Source organism: Acinonyx jubatus, chromosome E4 (genome assembly GCF_027475565.1).
Source record: "Acinonyx jubatus isolate Ajub_Pintada_27869175 chromosome E4, VMU_Ajub_asm_v1.0, whole genome shotgun sequence".
Taxonomy (NCBI): Eukaryota; Metazoa; Chordata; class Mammalia; order Carnivora; family Felidae; genus Acinonyx; species Acinonyx jubatus.
In genome coordinates this window covers 47992366-48013667 of record NC_069395.1, presented here as the reverse complement: position 1 = coordinate 48013667, position 21302 = coordinate 47992366, and the positions used below count along the sequence as shown (strand labels likewise).

At 40.8% G+C, this 21302-nt stretch overlaps 1 protein-coding gene across 8 annotated transcripts in view; it reads left to right on the top strand.

Annotated features, from left to right (window-relative positions):
• Positions 1 to 12606, top strand: part of RALGPS2 (Ral GEF with PH domain and SH3 binding motif 2) — a 164794-nt gene extending 152188 nt beyond the window's left edge. For 6 of the 8 annotated variants that reach the window (XM_053209458.1, XM_053209457.1, XM_027074313.2 and 3 more), the window contains one exon: positions 3238 to 3421. In XM_053209458.1, the coding sequence (XP_053065433.1) occupies positions 3238 to 3330 (93 nt within the window). In that variant the 3' untranslated portion in view covers positions 3331 to 3421. Of the gene's footprint in view, positions 1 to 3237; positions 3422 to 3766 lie in introns of those variants that run through there. The other 2 variants (XM_027074314.2, XM_027074312.2) reach the window with 1 other exon arrangement.
• Positions 12607 to 21302: the final 8696 nt, after the last annotated feature.

Below are 21302 nucleotides of genomic sequence, written 5' to 3'. Positions count from 1 at the left end.
CAGGGTCTTTTCTCTGCTTCCATACAAATTTTAGGATTGTTCTAGCTCTGTGAAGAATGCTGCTGTTATTTTGACAGGGATTGCATTGAATATGTGGATTGTTTTGTGTAGCGTTGACATTTTAACAATATTTGTTCTTCCAGTCTATAAGCACATAATGTTTTTTCATTTTTTGTGTGTCTTCCTCAGTTTCTTTCATAAGCTTTCTATGGTTTTCAGTGTATAAATTTTTCACCTCTGGTAGATTTATTCCTAGGTATTTTATGCTTTTGGTACAGTTGTGAATGAGATTGATTCCTTGATTTCCCTTTCTGCAGCTTCATTATTGTTGTATAGAAATGCAACTGATTTCTGTACATTGACTTTATATCCTGCAACTTTGCTGAATTCATATATCCGTTCTAGCAGTTTTTTGGTGGAGTCTTTTGGGTTTTCCACATACAGTATAACGTCATCTGCGAAGAGTGAAAGTTTGACATCCTCCTTTCTGATTTGGATGCCTTTTATTTCTTTGTGCTGTCTGATTGCTGAGGCTAGGACTTACAACACTATGTTGAATAACAGTGGTGAGAGTGGACGTCTGTGTCGTGCTCCTGACCTTAGCGGGGAAAGCTCTCAGTTTTTCCCCACTGAGGATGATACTGGCTGTGGGTCTTTCGTATATGGCCTTTATGATCTTGAGGGTATGTTCTTTCTATCCCTACTTTCTTGAGAGTTTTTATCAAGAAAGGATGCCATATTTAGATACAACTTTAAATAAGAGTGAGGGGCACCTAGGTAGCTCAGTCGGCTCAGGTCATGATCTCACAGTTCATGAGTTCCAGCCCCCCATCAGGCTCCGTGCTGATAGCTCAGAGCCTGGAGCCTACTTCAGATTCTGTGTCTCCCCGTCTCTCTGCCCCTCCCCAACTCATGCTCTTTCTTTCTCTCAAATATAAATAAACATTAAAAAAAAATTTAAGGGGGGCCTGGGTGGCTCAGTCGGTTGAGCGTCCAACTTCGGCTCAGGTCAGGTCTCGTGGTTCACAAATTTGAGCCCCACATCGGGCTCTGTGCTGACAGTGAAGAGCCTGGATCCTGCTTCAGATTCTCTCTCTCTCTCTCTCTCTCTCTCTCTCTCTCTCTCTCTCTCTCTGTCTCTCTCTGCTCCTCCCTGGCTCGTGCTCTAACTCCCTCAAGAGTAAATAATAAGCATAAAAAAAATTTTTTTTAATTTAATAAAGAAAGAATGAGCACAAAGATCTCCCGGAAGACATTGACATGAATAACAAGAAGGAGCAGCCATGTGAAGATTAACGGGAACAGAGGTCTGGTAGAGGGAACAGAAAGTTCAAAGTTCCTGAAACTGAAATGAGCTTAAGATGTTCAAAATAGGCAAATGAGGCTGTGTTGGTAGAATATAGTGAGAGGCAAAGGAATATAGCCCCAGAGAGGGTAAATTTAGATGGCACTTTAATAAAATTACTCTGATTCCTCTTTATTCTATTGACTAGATGCAGGTTCCTATAGTTGTAGTGAAACCCCCCCCCCCCCGAAAAAAAACCCATGGGTTTGTTTTTATTTTACTGAAACAAAGATGGTCTAATTCAGAGGCTGTAGCTGCCACGGTGTTGTTTTCCCCAAACCCTGCTGCAGATCTAAAGTTGAACCATGAACTGTTAGAGCAGACATGAAATAAAGATAGCTGCAGTTATGGAAATATGTGTAGATTTTTTTATACACCAGTTTTTAGTTGAGTATATTTGAAGACCATTGACTTAAGGTACCAAAATTCAGAAGTGTTATCTGTAGCTAATTTTGAATAATGTAATACACTATATAAGTTTATATCATTCATAAAAGTATTTTTCACCCTATGCTGTCAGGCCCTAAGTTATTACCCCTTTTTTGATAAAGGAAGAAACTAAGTCTCAGACATGCTAAGTGACCTACACAGGGTCAAACAAGTAAATACCTCTATTCTTTAGATCCAATCTTTCTAAATTTTGTTAGAATAGGCCTTGTTCTCTTAGTGTTTTCGTTTTAGATATATATAGGAAAGACTAAGAGCAGTATTTGATATCATTTTTAGCACCCTCCATTAAGAAGGAAATGATCTAGAACAAAGATAACCTTCTTGCCTCTGTCAGGTTAGTGTCTGGGACAGAATAAAGGAAACAGACCTCCTTTTGCCTGGACTAAGGTTACGTGCAATGCAGCATAACTTACACTCTTTAAATGTGCTTAAGGTATTAAGTGTCATTTTTTTTTAATCTCAGATTTCAAGATTAATCTAGAAAGTGTATGCATAAAGGTTCAATTTCTTTTACTATATTAGTAGACCTTCCAGCTGAAAAAGTCAACCAAATGTGTGTAAATGGGTTTTATTCATTTTTCTCTATACTTGGAAGAATTAGAGTAGCAGCAAATGTATAAATAGAAGCTGTGAAATTTGAAAATTTTTAATAGAAGACTCTGACTCAAATACAACACCTTAAATCACATTCAAGGAACTTAGGAGGAAATGAGCTTATGCTTTATTTAAATATGGGTTTTTTATCACCAGACCTGAGAATTTGTACTTTAAGCACTTTTGAGCATTTGTATTGTAATTTTTTTTTAAGTTTATTGATTTATTTTGAGATAGAGACAGCACAAGCCAGGGGAGGTTCAGAGAGAGAGCTTGAACTCATGAACGTGAGATCATAACCTGAGTCAAAATCATGAGTCAGACGCTTAACCAACTGAGCCACCCAAGTGCCCCTGTATTGTATTTGATTTATAATTCAATTGTAAATGTATTGTTAAGGAATTTTTTCATTCCAAAGATGACACATGTAGGAGACTCGCCCACCTTTTTGTGTGTGTGTGTGTGTGTGTGTGTGTGTGTGTGTGTGTGTATCCTAGGATTTTCAGGAAAAGATTGCTAAAGTGTGAGAGCTGTTAAGCTGTTTTAAAGGACAGAGAAAGGACCATTGAAATAGGGGTATCTCTCCCAGCACACCGATAAGAAAACTGATAGTAAAGGTTAAGAGTGTATTTTAACATGGTGAAAACCTCTTTAGTCCTTGACTAGAGGACTCATCAACTGATTTTTAAAAACAACATATATTCCTATTTCAAAGAGTTATTGTGGAATTTCTCCTCATTAAAATGTGGACTTCGTGGCTTGCTGCTGATTTCTGTAAGGAATGAAATTTGATTCCATCCACTCTATAGGCAGCAAACTATTATATAACCTGTTGATTTTTTTTTCAGAGTCACAAAGTGTCAGATCAGAATTTATCTAATGATAAGTTTTATTCTTCCATATGTATTTTCATGATGACTTCACAAAGAAATTCTTTGTAACGTTCATTATAAAATGACCTGTGATTTTAAAATGTGAATGTAGAAACTCATGGTGATACACATAATGAGAAAATAGATGACAACAAGCACATTTGTGTGAGTCTCACCCTACTTGAGCCGAACTTCTTTTCTGATTCATTTTTTTCACTCAGCAAGCATCTGTTGAGCCCCTGTGTTAGACAAGAAAGACACCGTCTCCACCCTTTCTCCTGTTCCAATTTCAGTTTTTTGGAAAGAGAGTATTAACTCAGTGATTTTCCCAAAAATGTTCTAGCATATTTTATTCATTATTCATAAATGATTGCAGTACCTTCTGTCAAATTCCTTTTATAAAGAGATATTTGGGCTTACTTAAAATGACAAGAAAAGATAAGAAATAATACTTTGAAAAACAACTTTTAAATACTATCAGTTTTGTGATGCTTATATTTTTAAGGTTCCTACAAACTTGATGACTTTTGAGTAAAAGCCTAAGAAAGAAGCGAGGTGAACTATTGCCCCTAAGTAAAAGCAAGGAGCTGATGAAAGCGCCAGCTATAACCAGTTCTGTGCCAGGAGGAGCCCAGAGGCTCCGTCTCAGCCTTTGGAGTTCTGAACCAAAAAAGCACTAATTTCAGGGAATGAAGTGAGATATTCCCAGAGAACAAATTGGAGTTACACAACAAACTGCCATGGACCGCGCTTCTTTTCTCCGAACTGACCTGCAGAAACCACTGCCTTAAAAGAATGAAAGGGAAACCAACATGAAACACCAAATAGTGCGTGTGACTCTTCCGGCGGTGCTGTGCTTGGGATAGATCATAGCTGATTTGCATTTCTTTTAACTTTGTACTAATTTTGGAGGGGGGAATCGCCTTTTTTAGAAACACTTTAAAAAGGAAAAACATATTTCTTATGGGTCATGTGAGGGGCTGGTTTTGAACTGAGGTGTGAAGATACCCTGCCCAAGTAGGATGCTGCCAGCAGCCGACCTGAAAGGCTGCTTTGGCTTCCAGTAATCTGCAGCCTCACTGGCTTTCCCACAGCAAGAGTTTAGGAATTAGACGTGTTCACAATGTGAGTGGTTGGGGTGTGTTCGGGGTTGGGGGTGGGGTTTGCTTTGAATGAGGGGAGTTTTTTTTAGACACTAAAGTTCTGAAATATAGTACTGTATGGGGAACCTCATTTCCTGCAGGAGGGATAAAGGCTGAGTGTTCCTGTTTCAGACGCTCTTTCAAGTGGGCTCCAGAAAACATGGTTGTTTTTAACTGGGTTTGAAGTTTAGCCTTTTATTTGAATTCATTGTTGGACCACAGATCTGCTTAGGAAAGAACCGTAATCCCAACCTAAACTTTTCTGAGATTTTACAGTAACTACATTTTTTTCAAGTTAATTGAATTAACCCTTCTGCCAGTCACTGGTGATTTTTGTTATCAAGGTGATGTATTGATATTTCATCAGAATATTTTCTTTTACAGGGTGTAATGTATACAATGCCAGTTTTTTTTTATTAGTCATTTTCATTATTTTTGTTAAATAGGAGATTCAGGGTCACATTTGTTTATAAGAGCTTCCACATGTGTATGTGTGTATGTATTTTATTATAAGGCATACGAAATAATTTTAAAAGGGAAAAAGGGGAAAGATTGAGATTCTGGGAATCTTCAGTTTATCAAAACTTTCCTTCTCCCATAACTTTCCTTTATAAAAAACATTTTTCTGAAAACTTACTGTTGGTCCCTGCCATGAAACCATTATTTCATCAGTAGTTGACCAAGCTGTTTTGTGAGAGCTCTTCTACACAACAGTACATTTAATTTCCAGAATAAATGTTGAATTGCAGAAAGAAAAAAAAGTTCAAAGGTGAACTGCCTTAGAGTTTTAACAAAAAAATGGCACTTGGACAATAGCTATGTGTTAGATGCTGTAAGCTCATGGGGCACTGTGTAACTTAGCAGTGGCCCAGAGTAAGAAATGCTTTTTGACTGATACCTTCCAATAAACTTGTAATACTTTGGGCCTCACATAAAATTTCTTACATTTGCATTCTTAGAGAGTTTTATACTTTTTTTAATCATCAATATTTCACTCTTGAAACTTAAATATTAAATAGAAAATATTGCCCACAGAATAATTAGCTAAAAATCTATCCAAAGGAAAGTAGAAGAGCTTTTGGGAAAGGATATGAACAGTTCAAATATTTTTCTCATATAGCACAGTTAGAAATACCATTATTTCTGGTTTTGTGGAAAGTGACAGAGGCTAGAGAGGGCAAAATGTTGCCTGTGGTAAATGATTTTTCAGTTAACGACCTCCCAGGCTGAACCCACGTCAGGTACATAGAAAGATACCACGTGCATAGCCAACAGTATTACTATATAGACCTTGCACATCTTTCTTTGGTTTTGCATTTTTTTAAAATTCCTTAATTTGTCTATTTCTCTTCAGAAATAAGTGTTTTTAACAGTGTATGTGCTTTTTAAAATACTGTGGATGAAAACCCTGTGGATTTTTTACTATTATGTTCTCATAAATAAGCTAAAGTAGATGTGTTGTAGGTTAACCATATTTGTGGAGATTTGCAACTGAAGTCAGAGCCTGACATCACACAGTTTTGCCAAAGAGAGAGCTAAACTGGAAGACGTGTTTGATATTTTCAGCTCTAAACGTTAAGGGATGCTTGCACAGAGAATGAGTAGCGTTCAAATGTGGTGAACAGTCCCCGTACAGGATTGTGGCCTCCGGCTGACCGAAACTCTTAACAGAACTGTGCAGTAGAAGTAGCCATTGCTCTTCTGTCTTCAAATTTGTCTATTCAAAAGATTATACGTTGCTTTTGAGGATTATTTTAGCATTTGAAGCAAATGGAAACCAGTGAAAGCAGGGAATTAAAATAGCATAGGTGAATTTTTGATCTATAATTCACCAAATGATCTAACAATTGAAACAAAGAAAATAGGTCACCAAAATAATATTAAATATTTAGGTAGTTTATTAGTAGAAAGATGAAATTTTTTCCTCTTATTAAGCCTACGCTTAATAAATTAGTAAACGAGTGACTCAAAAGCTTGAGATTTCTATCAATATTACACTCATTTTTTTTCTCCTAGCCGAGAACAACTCATTAGAAATTCCATTATAATTTAAATTTAAGCTAGTTTACAATAAGCATAAATATTGACATATTATACTGCCTGGTGTAGTAGTATATAATACTAGCCAAAATACAATTTGAGGCACATGTAATTTAACAGTTTATTTGAACACGGAAGCTTATTTTTCATACAGAAGTAACATCAGTTTTTAAAATACAACTATAAAAATACCTGCATAATAATGGCCTTCAGAGCACTAGCTTCAGTTTCACGCCCCCTCCGGGGTTTGGACTTTGCTGTTTTGTTTTCTTTTCTTTTCTTTTTTCCCCAGAGGTATTATTTTTACCGTGATCTTCAAACTATAAGAATTGAAAGAGAACTCATCAAACACACCTTCCTATAGCATTTTCCTCACTATGTAAATATTATTAATTTTATAAACATTACAAAAAGGGATCCCAACAATTTGAGTATTTTTTTTTCTCCCTAGGTCTGTGCTTCAATGACAATCTTTTTTTTTTTTTTCTTCTGCATAAAAAATGCCATATGACTATTGCACTACCTTCTGTATGGACTGTTACGGTATTGGGTCCCCCGGTATGTCAAGAGTTAGGGTGTTTATAGCTACAGAGTTTTAATAAGTGGCTTTATTCCTCTTCTGGGTGACTTACAAAAGAGCCCAAGAAGCACTATTGTTGCAGAAGGAATGTTTACAGTCTCTAGTGTCTACACTGTGTATTAGTTGACACGGGGGCCCTCGAAGAACAGCCTAGCCTCTCGCTCTCTTGGGGTTACTAGAATTTACCTGGCCAAATGACTTGAGCAGAAGTCTTTTTTTTTTTTTCTTAAGATTAAATCTGTAAACTATACACCTTTACTGCTGAAAACAAAACTATAAAGCGTCGTATTAATTGGAAATCAATAATAATAGTAGACTTAATCTATTAACTTCTTAAAAGAATATATCCATTATTGATTTTCTTCTTGTTTTTTGAGGCATGTTCCTTTCCACCCAGTTTTTAAACCAACCCGTTACCTTCTGCAAATGCAGGGTACCAGTGTTGCTTAACAGAAGGTAATTTTTAATAAAAGAAATCTTCTGCTTCAAAGGATCTCTTTTTGAAAATGAAGATGAATTCAGCTGTGCCCCAGTGGAACTATAGTATTGCTGTCACATGGACAAACGATCCAAAGCAAGTGGTGAGGTTTACCTGACTTCTTCGGTGGTCTTTTAGGGTTTGTTTTTATTTTCTCTCTCTTCTTTTATACTGGTTTTTTCAGACATAGTAAATTTATGGTTTTACAGCCAGAGTGATACTCTGTTTTTTTCTAAGCTTTGAGAAAAAACATTGTTACTTAATCGCATTGAGGATCATTGTTTTCCACGTGAAGTCAACCTTTTTTAAATGATTTAATAAGTACTCTTTGGTTTTGCTCCCCTAAAAATGGCTTGTGACTAAAGTGACCTTTTTTTTTTTTTTTTCCCGTTCCGAGGATTCTAATGAAAGATATGTGCATGCAAACTCTTTCAGGTTATTGAAAGCAATTTCATTATACCAGTATCTCAAGTGGTAGTGTGGGGAAAATTTGGTCAGTGCCTTAACAATTACAATTTGAGGACCAATTTTAGGGCATCGAATACGACGATAATCCTCTGCCCTGTTGCTTGTCGGATTTCAGGAGTGTGTGCTATCCTGTGTCCACCAGCTTACTCCTTCTCACAGCAGGTGCAAGACAGTCTGTACACAGGCCTCCAGGCAGTTGCTGCTGTCCTCCTTGGTCTTGATTCTTCTTTAGACGGGCTCCCTCCCTGCCCCTCTCCTGCCAGGGGAGATTAAAACGAAACCCGCCCAAATCAACCTTTAGATGCGCGCTTTTATGAACAGTTTTGAAGAGCATCCATCCAGCTGAGTTTGGTTTTATTTTGTGTTGTTGATGTTGTCGTTTTGAGCATAGATTTAATTCTAAAGACCTTTCAGAAAATCCCTAGAAGAATACATTATAGCCAGAAGGATTTGTTGAGAATCTTATTAAAGCTACTGAAATCTTGTAATGATAATCTTTTTGACAAAAAAGCGAAATTTAGATTGGTTCATTCTTACATTTAAATAGGACTCAGAACAAACAGGCAGTCACTTAACCTACCAGTTCTTGTTTGCTTGAAAATACTATTGCAGGAAAGTGAAAATAACTCTAATGTCTAAATTAAAGGGAAGCTAAGAGACTAAACTAGCTTTCTCAGTCAAAACAAAACTTGGAAACGTTTTGCTTCTGAGACTCTTGCAAGATATGGAACGACTGTTGTTCAACTGAGTCAAGATGCTATTTTCACATTTTTTAAGGGCTAGTATGTTTCAGAATACAGAAGTAGATATCGTCTTTAAAGAGTTAACTGATCCTTAAGGGTTATTAACAGGATTTAAATTTTGATTCTAGTCACCTGGCCTTGCCAGAGTGGTGATGGGATGAAAGGAATGGAATGCATATAGTGCTTTGGGATGAGACTTTTAATAGACCAGAGAGATTTTCATAAATATTATCTGTGTTTTAGATACTAACAAATATTAACTTTCCCCTAAAGATATCACCTATCAGAACTACTCATAAATAGAGTCCAGTAATCATCGACTTATCAGGTCTGACACAGTAGCTGCTCATAAATCACCAGACTCTCAAGAGTTTCTACATCTTGATTATTGACAAATTTGTTGTTTTATAGCCCAGTGCAGTGTGTATGTGTGGGGAGGACCAGGGAACTCGTTCACAATGTCATCTAAAGGAGATAAACATCTGTGGGCATAAATATCCCAGTGATGATAATATACAGGAAAACACAAGCCATTTTTATTCTTCTTTATCCCAGTTAACCTGAGGTACTCCCGTGATGAAGCACTCAGTTGCACTATGACCTCCCTGAGTGATGTGCAGCTTGGTTCCTCTCTCATTTTTTGTTTCTGTTTAATATGCAGATGTGAGTGTGAGATCTTCAGTGTGTTTGCATAAGCTAACTTAAAATGAATTTAAGTACAGTTTTCTGAAATATTTCTATTGAAATAAATTACTTAAAAATATAGATTGTGTGGGGATAATTTGTTGCCATATTTATATTTTTATCATTAACTTTTTTTTTTATCTTCTTATTATTTACTTATTTTGAGAGAGGGAGAGTGCACGTTGCAGAGGGGCAGAGAGAGGGAGAGAATCCTGAAGCAGTGCTCAATCCCACAGGCTGTGAGGTCACGATCTGAGCCGAAATCAAGAGTCGGGCGCTTAACCAACTGAGCCACCCAGGCTCCTGGATCACTAACTTTTGAAATGCATTTCATCATTAAGTTTTAAATAAGTTCTCTAACTTGATATTTTTCTCTTTCTAAACCAATCGACAAAGTTTTTGTTGGTACAGGAAGCTTCTGTCTGGGTACGCTTCAGTTGCTCTTCTCTGTGCTGGAACGAGGGTGCGCTCTGGCAGGTTGACAGATGGGGTCTGGAGGAATAGAGGTCATGGATATAATATTTCCAACTTCATCTCCACGCTCCAAGTATATGATATGCTATGAACAGTCCCCAGAGAGGCCTTCTTTGCTAATACGTACTGTATTTCATAGATTCTAAGACATGACATTAAATCGTAAGAAGTGCAGAAACAGCTGGGTTGAGTCTCCCATGAGTCATTGGCTGAGGTGTTGGTCATGCGTTATCTAAGAATTCCCGGTGAGCTTGCCCCTAAGATCCGGGCTTCACCAGTGTTCTCACCTTGCTAATGGCCTTTGGAAATTTTCACTGTCCCCGCGTTGGAATGAAAAGAGTGACAATTCTCTGATGGGGTCAACCTGTCTTTACTTCACACAGTGCCACCTTTGTCCTACACGAGTTTTCCATATGTGCACGCTCAGTTTCTGGCTTCCCTTTTCTGTTTCATTAGTGCTTGTCTGTGAGCCAGTACAAGCATACTTGTACTTCACAGGTACTGTATTTTGTACAAACTGCAGGTTTGTGGCAGCCCTCCTTCGCACAAGTCCGTCGGCGCCCTTTTTCCGACAGCACTTGCTCACTTTGTGTCTCTTGTCACATTTTGGTAATTCAGTATTTCAAATCCTGTCATTATTACCATGTTTGTTCTAGTGATATGTGATCAGTGATCTTTGATCTTGTTGTCATTGTTCGAAGGCACCACAAACAACACCCATATATAAGACCACAAACTTACTTCAGTAAACGTTGTGTGTATTCTGACTGTTCCACCAGCTGGCCACTCCTCCGTCTCCCCCTCTCCTTGGGGGGAGAAATAAGCTTAGTGAAAAAATCAAGTTAGGCTAAAAGGTCTCTTGCACCAAACAGTTGGGCAAGTTGTGAATGCAAAAGAAAAGTTCTTGAAGGAAATTAAAAGTGCTACTTCGGTGAACACACAAATGATTCGAAAACAAAACAGCCTTATTGCTGGTATGGTCTGAACAGAAGTTCAAACAGCCAGAGCAAGGCCCTAGCTCTCTTCAATATCATGAAGACAGAGAGGTGAGGAAGCCTCAGAAGAAAGGTTGGAAGCTAGCGGAGCTGGTTCTTGCGGTTTAAGGCAAGAACATCTCCACACCATACAAGTGCAAGGTGAGGCAGGAAGTGACCCAGAAGATGTAGCTAAAATAAAAGGAAGGTAGTTACGTTAAAGGATGGATTTTAAGTGCAGATGAAACAGTCTAATCCTGGAAGAGGATGTCATGTAGGGCTTCGATAGCTAGAGAAGTCAGTGCCTGGCTTCAGAGGAAGACTGACTCACTACGTTTGGGGGCTAATGCAGCTGGTGACTTTAAATTGAAGCGCATGCTCTGTTACCATGCCAAAAATCCTAGAGCCCTTAGGAATTAGGTTAAATCTACTCTGCTTGGGCTCTGTAAATGGGACAAAACCTGGATGACAGCACTTCTGTTCACAACATGGCTTCCTGAATATTTTAAGCCCACTGTTGAGACCTGATGCTCAGAAAAGAAAAAGATTTAATACATGCTGCTCACTGACAATGTTTCTGGTTATTCAAGAGCTCTGATGAAGAGGTACAACGAGATTAATGTTTCTTTTCTTTTTTTTTTTCCCATGTCTGTCTAGAGATACCTTTGTATCTCTAGCATTTATTTTTTTTCTATTTTTACAAAAATATTTTTTTCATTTATTAACATTTTTTCATTTACATCCAAGTTAGCACATAGTGCAATAATGATTTCAATATATGTGTGTATACACACATACATACACACACACCACATCTTCTTTATCCATTCACCCATTGGTGGACATTTGGGCTCTTTCCATTTTTGGCTATTGTTGATATCACTGCTATAAATGTTGGGGTGGATGTGCCCCTTCAAAACAGCACTCCTATATCCCTTGGATAAATACCTAGTAGGGCAATTGCTGAGTCATAGGGTAGTTCTATTTTTAATTTTTTGAGGAACCTCCATACTGTTTTCCAGAGTGACTGCACCAATTTGCATTCCCAGATTAATGTTTTCATGCGTGCTAACATGATTCTACAGTCCATGGTATCATAGGAGTAATTTTGACTTTTAAGTCTTAATTTTTAAGAAATGTATTTCATAAGGGTATAGCAGTCACAGGTAATGATTCTTCAGATGGCTCTGGGCAAAGTAAATTGAAAACCTGGAAAGGATTCATTCTAGCTGCCATTAAGAATACTCATGATTCATGGTAAGAGGTCCAAGTATCAATATGAATAGGAGTTTGGAAGAAGTTGATTCTGACCCTCACAGAAAACTTTGAGGGGTTCAGGAGAACTTCAGCGGAGGAACTGCTGAGCTGGTGGAAATAGCGTGAGAACTAGAATTAGAAGCAAAGAAAGTGGTTTCCGGAGATGGAATCTACTCCTGGTGAGGTTGTCGTGAAAATTGTTGAGATGACAACCAAGTATTTAAAATATTACATAAATTTAGTTGATAAAGCAACAGCAGGTTAGAGAGGATTGACTCTTAACTTTGAAAGAAGTTCTGTGGGTAAAATGCTATCAAACAGCATCGCATGTCACAGAGAAATCCTCACGAAAGAGTCAATTGATGAAGCAAACTTCATTGTCTAATTTTAAGAAATTGCCAGAGTCACCCCAACCTTCAGCAACTACCACCCTGAGCAGTCATCAGCCATCAACACCAAGGCAAGACCCTTTACCAGCAAAAAAAAAAAACAAAACAAAACAAAACCTGACTCGCTAAAAGCTCAGATGATGGTTAGCATTGGTATATACATTGGGTTTTTTTTTAGACATAATTCTGTTGCACACTTAATATACTACAGTATCCTGTAAACATAATTTTTATATGTACTGGGAAACAAAAAAAAGTCTTTTGACTCACTTTATTGCAGTGGTCTGGATCCCAAGCCCACACTATCTCTGAGGTATGCCTGTACCGTATTGCCTTCATTACTATGTTGCTACAGAAGTCTTGATATCTAGTAAGGTAACTACATTGTTCTCCAAATTTGCCTTAACTGTCTTGATGCGTCTTCTCAATGAGTTCTAGAATCATTGTGTCAAAATAGAGAAAACACTATTGGTATTTTTATTGGAATTGCTTTAAATTCATAGAATGAATTTGAGAATTAACAGTGTTTAAACATTTATTCCTTTCATCTACAAACACGAAATATCTCTCCATTCACTTGAAGACTTACGCCCATTACCTTGTTGAACTCCCTTATCTCATTCTAATCATTTGTCCAGTATGATTCTGTTGTCATGTGAGCTGTGAAAAAGGTGACTGGGAGAAAATATTTGGAGTTTATAAAAGAAAGTGTTCATATCAAGAACGTGCAAAGGGGCACCTGGGTGGCTCAGTCGGTTGATCATCTGACTTTGGCTCAGGTCATAATCTCACCATTCGTGAGTTCGAGCCCCGCGTCGGACTCTGTGCTGACAGCTTAGAGCCTGGATGGAGCCGGCTTCAGATTCTGCGTCTCCCTCTCTGCTCCTCTCCCACTTGCACTCTGTCTCTCTCAAAAATAAACATTTTTTTTAATTGTAATAAAAATAAATGTATCATCTCATTTAGTCTTGAAAATACACCCTCCTCTCACAAGAGGTCCTTTAAAAAAATTTTTTAAAGGAACATACAAGGAATTTTTGCAAGTCGGGTAAGAAAATTTATTCAGTAGAAAAATGTGCTGAAGGAAACGAGTAGACAGTTTACAGAAGAAGCCTGTGGGGCTAACCTATGAAAAGATGTTCAACCTCAGTAGTATAGAGAAATGCAAAGTAAATCACCAGAGAGGTGTCACATTATATCTGTCAAACTGGTGAAAAATAAGCAGATAATACCAGTTATGGTGAGACCAGGAAAAATCAGAATTGTCAGGCAAACAGATAAAGGTGTAAGCTGGTGGAACCATGCCAGAGATCTTGTGGACAGTATCGGGGAAATATATTTGTATATAGAGCAATCCAGCACTGGGTCCCTTACTCCATGACCTTGAGCAAGCAACTCAGCCTTCTTTCTCGAGTTCCTCACCTTTAAAATGTACCTAATAACCCACTTACAGAGTTGTGAGGCTCAGCTTAGCTCGTGCCTCTCAGGCCCCTAGAGCAGGGCTACCTAGCCTGTAAGAAGCACTATTGGTGTTTATGTTGGTATCCCTATTACACACTCTGCTCTTCAACTCTGGTACAGGGAGTGGGATTAGGGATGAAGGGGAAGTTTTAAAGAGAACAAGAGTGGATCTTTGCTAAGTTAAGTCACAGTAAACTAAGAAGTATCTTCTTGTAAACCTGAAACCAAATAAATAAGCCATGTATATTCACCACAGACAAACTGGCAAGTTGAGAAAAACATGAAGAAAAGCCACCTGTAAAAGAACCCCCATTTATTGTTGAGTATTAAGAACAGTATTTCACCCACCTCAGTGCCTATTTAAAACAGTGACAAGGGGCACCTGGGTGGCTCAGTCCATTAAGTGCCTGACTTTGGCTCAGGTCATGATCTCACAGTTTGTGGGTTCAAACCCCCCATTGGGCTCTGTGCTGACAGCTCAGAGCCTGGAGCCTGCTTCAGATTCTGTGTCTCCCTCTCTCTCTCTGCCCCTACCCCCGCTCATACTGTATCAAAAATGATTTAGAAAATGAATAAACGTTAAAAAAAATAATATAACAGTGACAAAATTGAAAATAAAACTGTGATTTCTGAATACCACCCTAGATTGGTTAAATCAATCTGAGGCTGGTGCCTGGTACAGGTTAACAGCTGAATTTGATGTGGACTGATTTGCCCATGGCCCAAGCTCAGCAAAAAGTAACAATTGCTGAATCTGTTCTGTTACTGCCTAATTGTGAGAGTCCGGTTTTTCATCCAGTTTAGGTTCAGAAACTATTAGCATCTATGTTAACCTGTTACAAAAGAAAGATAAGCAAGCTGCTGTTTTTATTGCCAGAAACTGCTCTGAGATTTTAATATAAAACAGGACCTTGTGCCATTAGTTGTGGAAGAAAAACCTGGAGATTCACTGTGAATCCATGGGTGCACTGTGCCAACCATTCATTTGAGTAGCAGCCATGTGTCATGACCTCTTGCAACCTTCATTGCACTTTAAATCGTAACCTCACAAACAGGGGGGTTGGAATTTCTATTAAGAGGTAAATGGCTATACTTTTGAGTGTGGTCACATCTCACTGGATTTTTGGGATAGACAACCTAAGAAAAAGTCCAGAGCATGGCCTGGTGCAGGTTGGAGACCTTTGACCCTACCCTAACTTGCTACCATAACAGCTAATGAAGTTTTAGGTCTCTCTTCAAATGAAGGTAATTTACTGCACTTGGGTAGCAGAAATGTAGTAATTCCTTAGTTTTGCTAAATTAAAACTGATACCCCTCCTAAAGAAATGCTCATTTCTAGTTTCATGTTTTTCCTTCTTTAAGAAGAGGCTTATATTGTGTTTTCACGTTGGTTAAAGTAATCCGTGGATGCCCTTTGTGCTTTGAGCTGACTGGGGGCAGGAGGGCCTTCTGCATTAAAGGGACTTTCATAGGGTCCCTTCCTGTTCTGATGGGGACTTGAGGCTCTCTGTTATAGTTCAAACTCATTTATCTGCTCTCTCTATCAGAACTCACAGAAAAGGGAAAAGGACAGTTAAGGGAACATATCACATATTGAGAGTATTTCATAACACAGTGAGTTGTGTGTTTTGAAGCAGTAAAGGGGACTTTTCAAGTAACACTAACCCACGGTATTTAGAAACCACTGATGTATACATGTTGCCAAAGGAGGTAATGAGCTTTCCAGCCTCATTTAAATCTTGGGAGTGGGATATCTCCAACAATATCTAACCCAAATCCTCTCTCTTCCCTTATACTTCTGTTTTTACAGTTTAACCTGTCACATTAGTGGGTTTTTTTTTTTCCATTTTGTTTCAGTGTATGTCACTCTTTGATTTCTACTTAATCATTTGTAGTATAATTGTCTCCCTTCATATTTATTTAGATCAGTGGTTCTCAACCTTGGCTGCAATTTAGAACCATCCAGAGAACTTTTAAAAATCCCGAAGCCCAGGCTCCACGCTAGACCAATTAGAATATAATAATTGGGGAGGGGCGGGGAGAGTATGATCCAAGCATTAATAATTTTTTTCAAGCTCCCAGATGACATGAATGTGTAGCCAGGGTTGAAAGCCAATATTTAGGTTGTTGGTGTCTAAACCTGCCAGAAACTTTAGAACAGTTGCTTTCAAACTTCAGAGGGCACCAGAACCCCTGGAGGGCTTGTTAAGACAGATATCTGGGTCCCCCACCACCACCAAGTTTCCGCATCAGCAGGTGTAGGGTAAGTCTTAACGATGTACATTTCTAACAAGGTCCCATGTGGTGCTGATGCAAAGTGTAGTCCGCACATTGGGAACCACTGGAACTTAGAAACTGGGTTAGAAGGGAGCACCAAAGGGCCCATCCTAAACTGAGTGTGATGGGGTGTCATCCAGAGCATGACCACAGGTGATGGGAGAGTGCCAAGGGGCCTGTCGCCCTCAGTGTATAGAAGCTTGGGATTTTGCCCAGGAGGCAGAACTCGTGACCGGACAGCAGCCACTGCGGAAGCATGAGGTGAGGCTGAGGCAGGCTTCACCATCGTCCGATCTCTGGAAGGTCACCATCCTCCCTGGACTCAAGGCTGATTTCTGCAAGAGCAGATCAGTAACTGTTCCAAGCTCACAACAGCGTGTTTACTCTCAGGAATTATTTCAGAACATCCGTGATCCCCCTTTCCCCTCTAAGAACAAAAGTATTCTGAAGCAACAGGGGAAAAATACTGTTCTGTATTTGAATGCCTTGGGCAGGGGCATTCGCTCCAGACCACTGTAGCCCCCATCACTCCTCATAGCCTTTTGACGGATTTTCTTCTCTCATTTTCGTTATGGACCTAGGTGTTGTAATGTGATCCCTGGAACTGAGGCTCCCACTTTATGACCAAGAGGAAGCTGGCCAGAAAGCAAAGCTGTCCTCAAAGAAAAGGGAAGATGGAAAGAACCTAGGTCCTTAATGATTTCCTTGTGCTGCTGAATTAATCCAAGCCCACAAGAGCCTCACTTTTAGACTCATGCAGAATGATAATCCTTTTTTTTTTTAAAGAGGAAAAAAAAAGGACGAGAAAGGAAAAGGAAATAAAGGAAAAAAGGGAGAGGAGAGAGAAGGATAGAGGAGAAAAAATGAAGGGAAAAGAGGCAGGCTGCCTTTAAGACTTGTATGTGTGCCAAGGAAAGATGTAGCTGCAAAAAATACTAGAGAAATCTCAAGATTTCTGCTTGTGTGCCTGCTCTGTGAATTTTTAAAAGTGCAACCAGTGATATTAATGATCTCAAAACAAAGGAGAGAAACGCCTATTGCTTGGGGGTGGGGGGTTGTTTGTTTTTTTTACTAAAGAAGGGGGAAATGCCATCTCCACAGGCCATGGTGATATAACCCCCCACACAGGGGACGGGTGCTCTGGCTGGGCCACCTCCCGTGGCTGCAGGGCCCGAGCCGCCTCCACCCCAGCGCCTGGTCAGCCTGGTCAGCCGCAGTTCTGTAAAGGGAACATTCTGTTCCTTTATGTGGGTAAAGCAGCCGAGCCCCTGCTGGTCCCTGAGTCCGCGGGAGGCCCACAGAACTCCCGCCGCCTCCTCATGGGCTTGATTTGTGTCCACAGGAAGCCCCTGCTCCCTCCAGGCCCAGTGCTCCCTCTGTTACCACCACCAGCTTCTTCAGAGATGCCGAATTCTCATAAACTGTTAAAGCCAGATTGTTTCCCTCATTGCTTTTGTTTTGATGTGTCTTAAAATAATTAGGCTTTCATTCTCAAATATTTCCATTCCCCCCTGCTGGCTAACGAGGCATCTCTCACACTCCACACCAGGGCGAGGCATGCTACTATGGTATCCAGTAAACAGTCGCTAAACAAAGCCAAAAGTCTTGCTCGCATCAAGTTCTCTCTCGTACTTGCTGTTCTTCCATCTGCCCGGAGCGATGTAATCGCTTTCAAAAAATGTAACCCGCCGCACCTCTGTGCAGAGCTTAAGAAAAGCAGCTTCTTGAACCTTTACCACGGACTTTTCTTGCGACGCCTTAATTGTCCACCTGTTGGTTATCAAGTCGGTCTAGGAAGAAGTCTCTTTTATTCTTGCAAAGTATGTACTTGGGAATGTCCAGTAGAAACCAGTCTGTGCTAACCTCCTGCTCTCTCCGCCAGCTTCTGGGGCCTGGGAGGCAGCCTCTGACCACCCCTCCCCCACCCCAGTCAGGGTGGGAGCATGAGAGCCGAGAAGCAACCAGGAACCAGGAGTGACCAAGTGCCTGGGGAGCTGTCACCTGCATGAGACCAGCACTGCGTCAGCCCTCAGGCCGAGGGCGTATCACTGGGAAAATACACTTTGCTGTCTGGAGGCAACGACCTCCCCATCACCCTGTCCCTGCACTGGGAACACAAGCCCACCCCAGGCCAAGATGACGAAGCCGCTATTTTCCTGGCCGCCCATTCGCTAGTCCTGCCCTGTGTCTCCTCACTATGTCCCTGCAGATGCCATTCTGAGTTCCCAGTGTATTTCACTAAAATTTAGCAATTTGATTCATCATATAATCATTGATGCCTTGGTTATAATCTTCTATGCAGTAGCTCTATTCCTCATAACAACCCTATAAGGTAGGGATAATTCTTCCTTAAAAAAAAACAAAACAAAACACCCCCAAAAAGTTAGAGGTTAACGAATATTGTGGAGCTGGGATTCAAACTCTGATTAGTCTGGTTCTCAAACCTAGTGGGCCCTGGCTTTCAGAGCTGTAACTTGCAATTTTGGTGCCCAGAGCTAGCGGCACAAACAGGTAATGTTGTGATTAATTATGTGGTGACTCGAGGAAAGAAGAACCCAGAAGCTTCCTGTTTTAATTATTCTTGCTAATAACAGTTTCTAAAGAAATTCGCACGGTGTCAACACGCAGATGTAATTTTTTTTCTTCCCCGTGGCTGTGCAGGGCCCGAGCCTCCCTGTGGGCCTTGCGCTATTGGTCCCTGGCGTTTGGCAACCTCACTACAAATGCAAACCAGAGAAGTCAGCACAAAGAATCCTGAACGGCTGCAATGCCACGTGTGCATGCCAGACCAGGGAAGTTCTGCTTCAGAGGAGAGCACTGCACGGTGACCGAGAAGTCAGGGGAGGTTGGATGGGAGGGACAAGATTTCCCTGTGGGTAGGGTTTAGGGCAGAGGAGAACTGGAAGCAAGACCTGGTCTACGACCATACCACCCTGAAAGTGCCCCATCTCGTCTGAAAGCAAAGCCTGGAAGAAGGCAGCCGAGGCCAGGGAAGAGTTCCCTGCTGAGAAGTGGCAGGACAGACACACCGTGGGACACACGGCTTCGAGCTGAGCTGCTGAGTGAGGACCTGAACTGCAAGGATGAGGAGTTGGAGAACGGGGCCGGGAGAACAGGCAGGAAGCAGCCACGCTCCAAGAGAGGGACGAAGGAGGGTCTGTCCCCAAGTGGGAGCATTGGAAAAAAGACCGAGAAGCATTTTGAAGAAAGGGTGTCCCTCCGTCTCGTGAACCCAGGATCCCTGCGCTCTGCTGAGCAGTACAACCCACACCGATGCTTCACTGAGCTGCCGGCAGCCTCTGGTCAGACCTGAGAGACGACGTGATGTCCTTTCCAGGGAAAAAGTGGGACCTCCCCTTCCAGTCCCCTGCGTGTTCGAATGCCCATTTCAATTGTCCCCTTCTGTCGACTGTACTTAGCTTCCTAAGCCTTTAAGGTCAGCACGAAACAGTTCCTCATTCCTAAGGCTATCGTGAGGTTGAATGAGATAATGCATGGAAAATGCAAAGCACAGGGCCTGGCACTGGAGAGCAGTCAGCAGATGGGAGCCACCAGAATGACAGTTCTGCTCCCTCGCTCAGCTGAAACGAATGCCTCCCGAGTGATGAGCACGCGTTTCGAGGACTTGCCTGCTGTGGACAGTGGCTGCTTTGCTCTCTCTCTGGGGAATGTTAGACCCTGGCAGACGGCTGAAGGTGCAGTCAAGCAAGCTGAAAGTACGATCCCTTTCCAGGGCTTCCCATGAGATAAGCTGGACAGAGGCAACTTTCTCACGCGGGGTCAGAACTTGGTGAGTTCTGACAGCGAACGTGACTTCATAGCCCCTCATTTTAGACTGTTGCTGCACATACAGACTTTGTTTCCCCCTCCTTGTGTTTATACTCCGATGTCCTGGAGCCAGGCTGTAACAGATGCCTGTTACATCCTGGGAATCCAGGATGCTTTGGCGCCCCAGCTAGAGAGGTTAAGTCCTGAGAATACTAGAAGGACCCTTCACGTAAGATTTGACTCAATGCCCTGTGCAGAGGAGAAACTAACATTTATCCGTCTCTGTGTGTCCAGATAGTACGCTGTGCATTTGACAAATGTTATGCAATCCTCACATCCTTCCTGTGAGGTAGGACTTGTTCTCCGCATTGTTACAAATGAGGCAATTAAGTCTTGGTTGAAGGGTCTTGCCCAAACTCCCTCATCTAGCCAGTGTTGCAACCAAAATCCTGCCTTTAGTGCATCCGTCTAAAGCCTCTTCTTACCTGCGCAGGCTCCTTCTCCCAGGCTGGCGCTGAGGCCTCACAGTAAGCCTGGTAATGCTGTTACTATGACTCAAGTTCAGCAATTTTTTTTGTTGTTGTTCCAGGAGGCTTGAGAGGTTTGTGGTTTCACAATGGTGATTTGCTACAATAATCACCTATAACTGTATGATTAAGAATAAATGTAAGGGGCACCTGGGTAGCTCAGTCGGTTGGGTATCCGACTTCGGCTCATGTCATGATCCCGCGGTCAGGGAGTTCGAGCCCCGCATCGGGCTCTGTGCTGACAGCTCAGAGCCTGCTTTGGATTCTGTCTCCCTCGCTCTCCACCCCTCCCCAGCTCATGCTCTGTTCTCTCTGTCTCTCAAAAATGAATAAACGTTAAAAAAAATTTTTTTTTAAATAAATGTAAACCCCACAAGCTCTGATCAGCCCCGAATAGCATCTTCTTTCATGACAAGTAAATGACAGGCTGAATGAAAACAAAAGCCATAGGACAGAATATGGAAAAGGGATGGTAAAAGGAATGTCTTGCTCATCATTCGAGAAAGTAGATTGGCATGAGACTCCATTCAAACAGAAGCAGGAGATCAAACAACAGAACATGTCAGCGTGTTTTATTATGCTTTTTACGGTTAGATTCCAAAGAAGATATATTTGCACTTCTTCCCTTTTCGAATGCCTTTGCTTATAAAGTCAGTCAATATATTGAGTTTCCCTGTGGCCGAGACATCATACATTTAATACATGATGGAGCAGGGGCAGTGTCCCTGCTGCAGAAAATGTGGCAATCTAAGGAAGGAGAAGTGGAGAGGAAGGGGTTA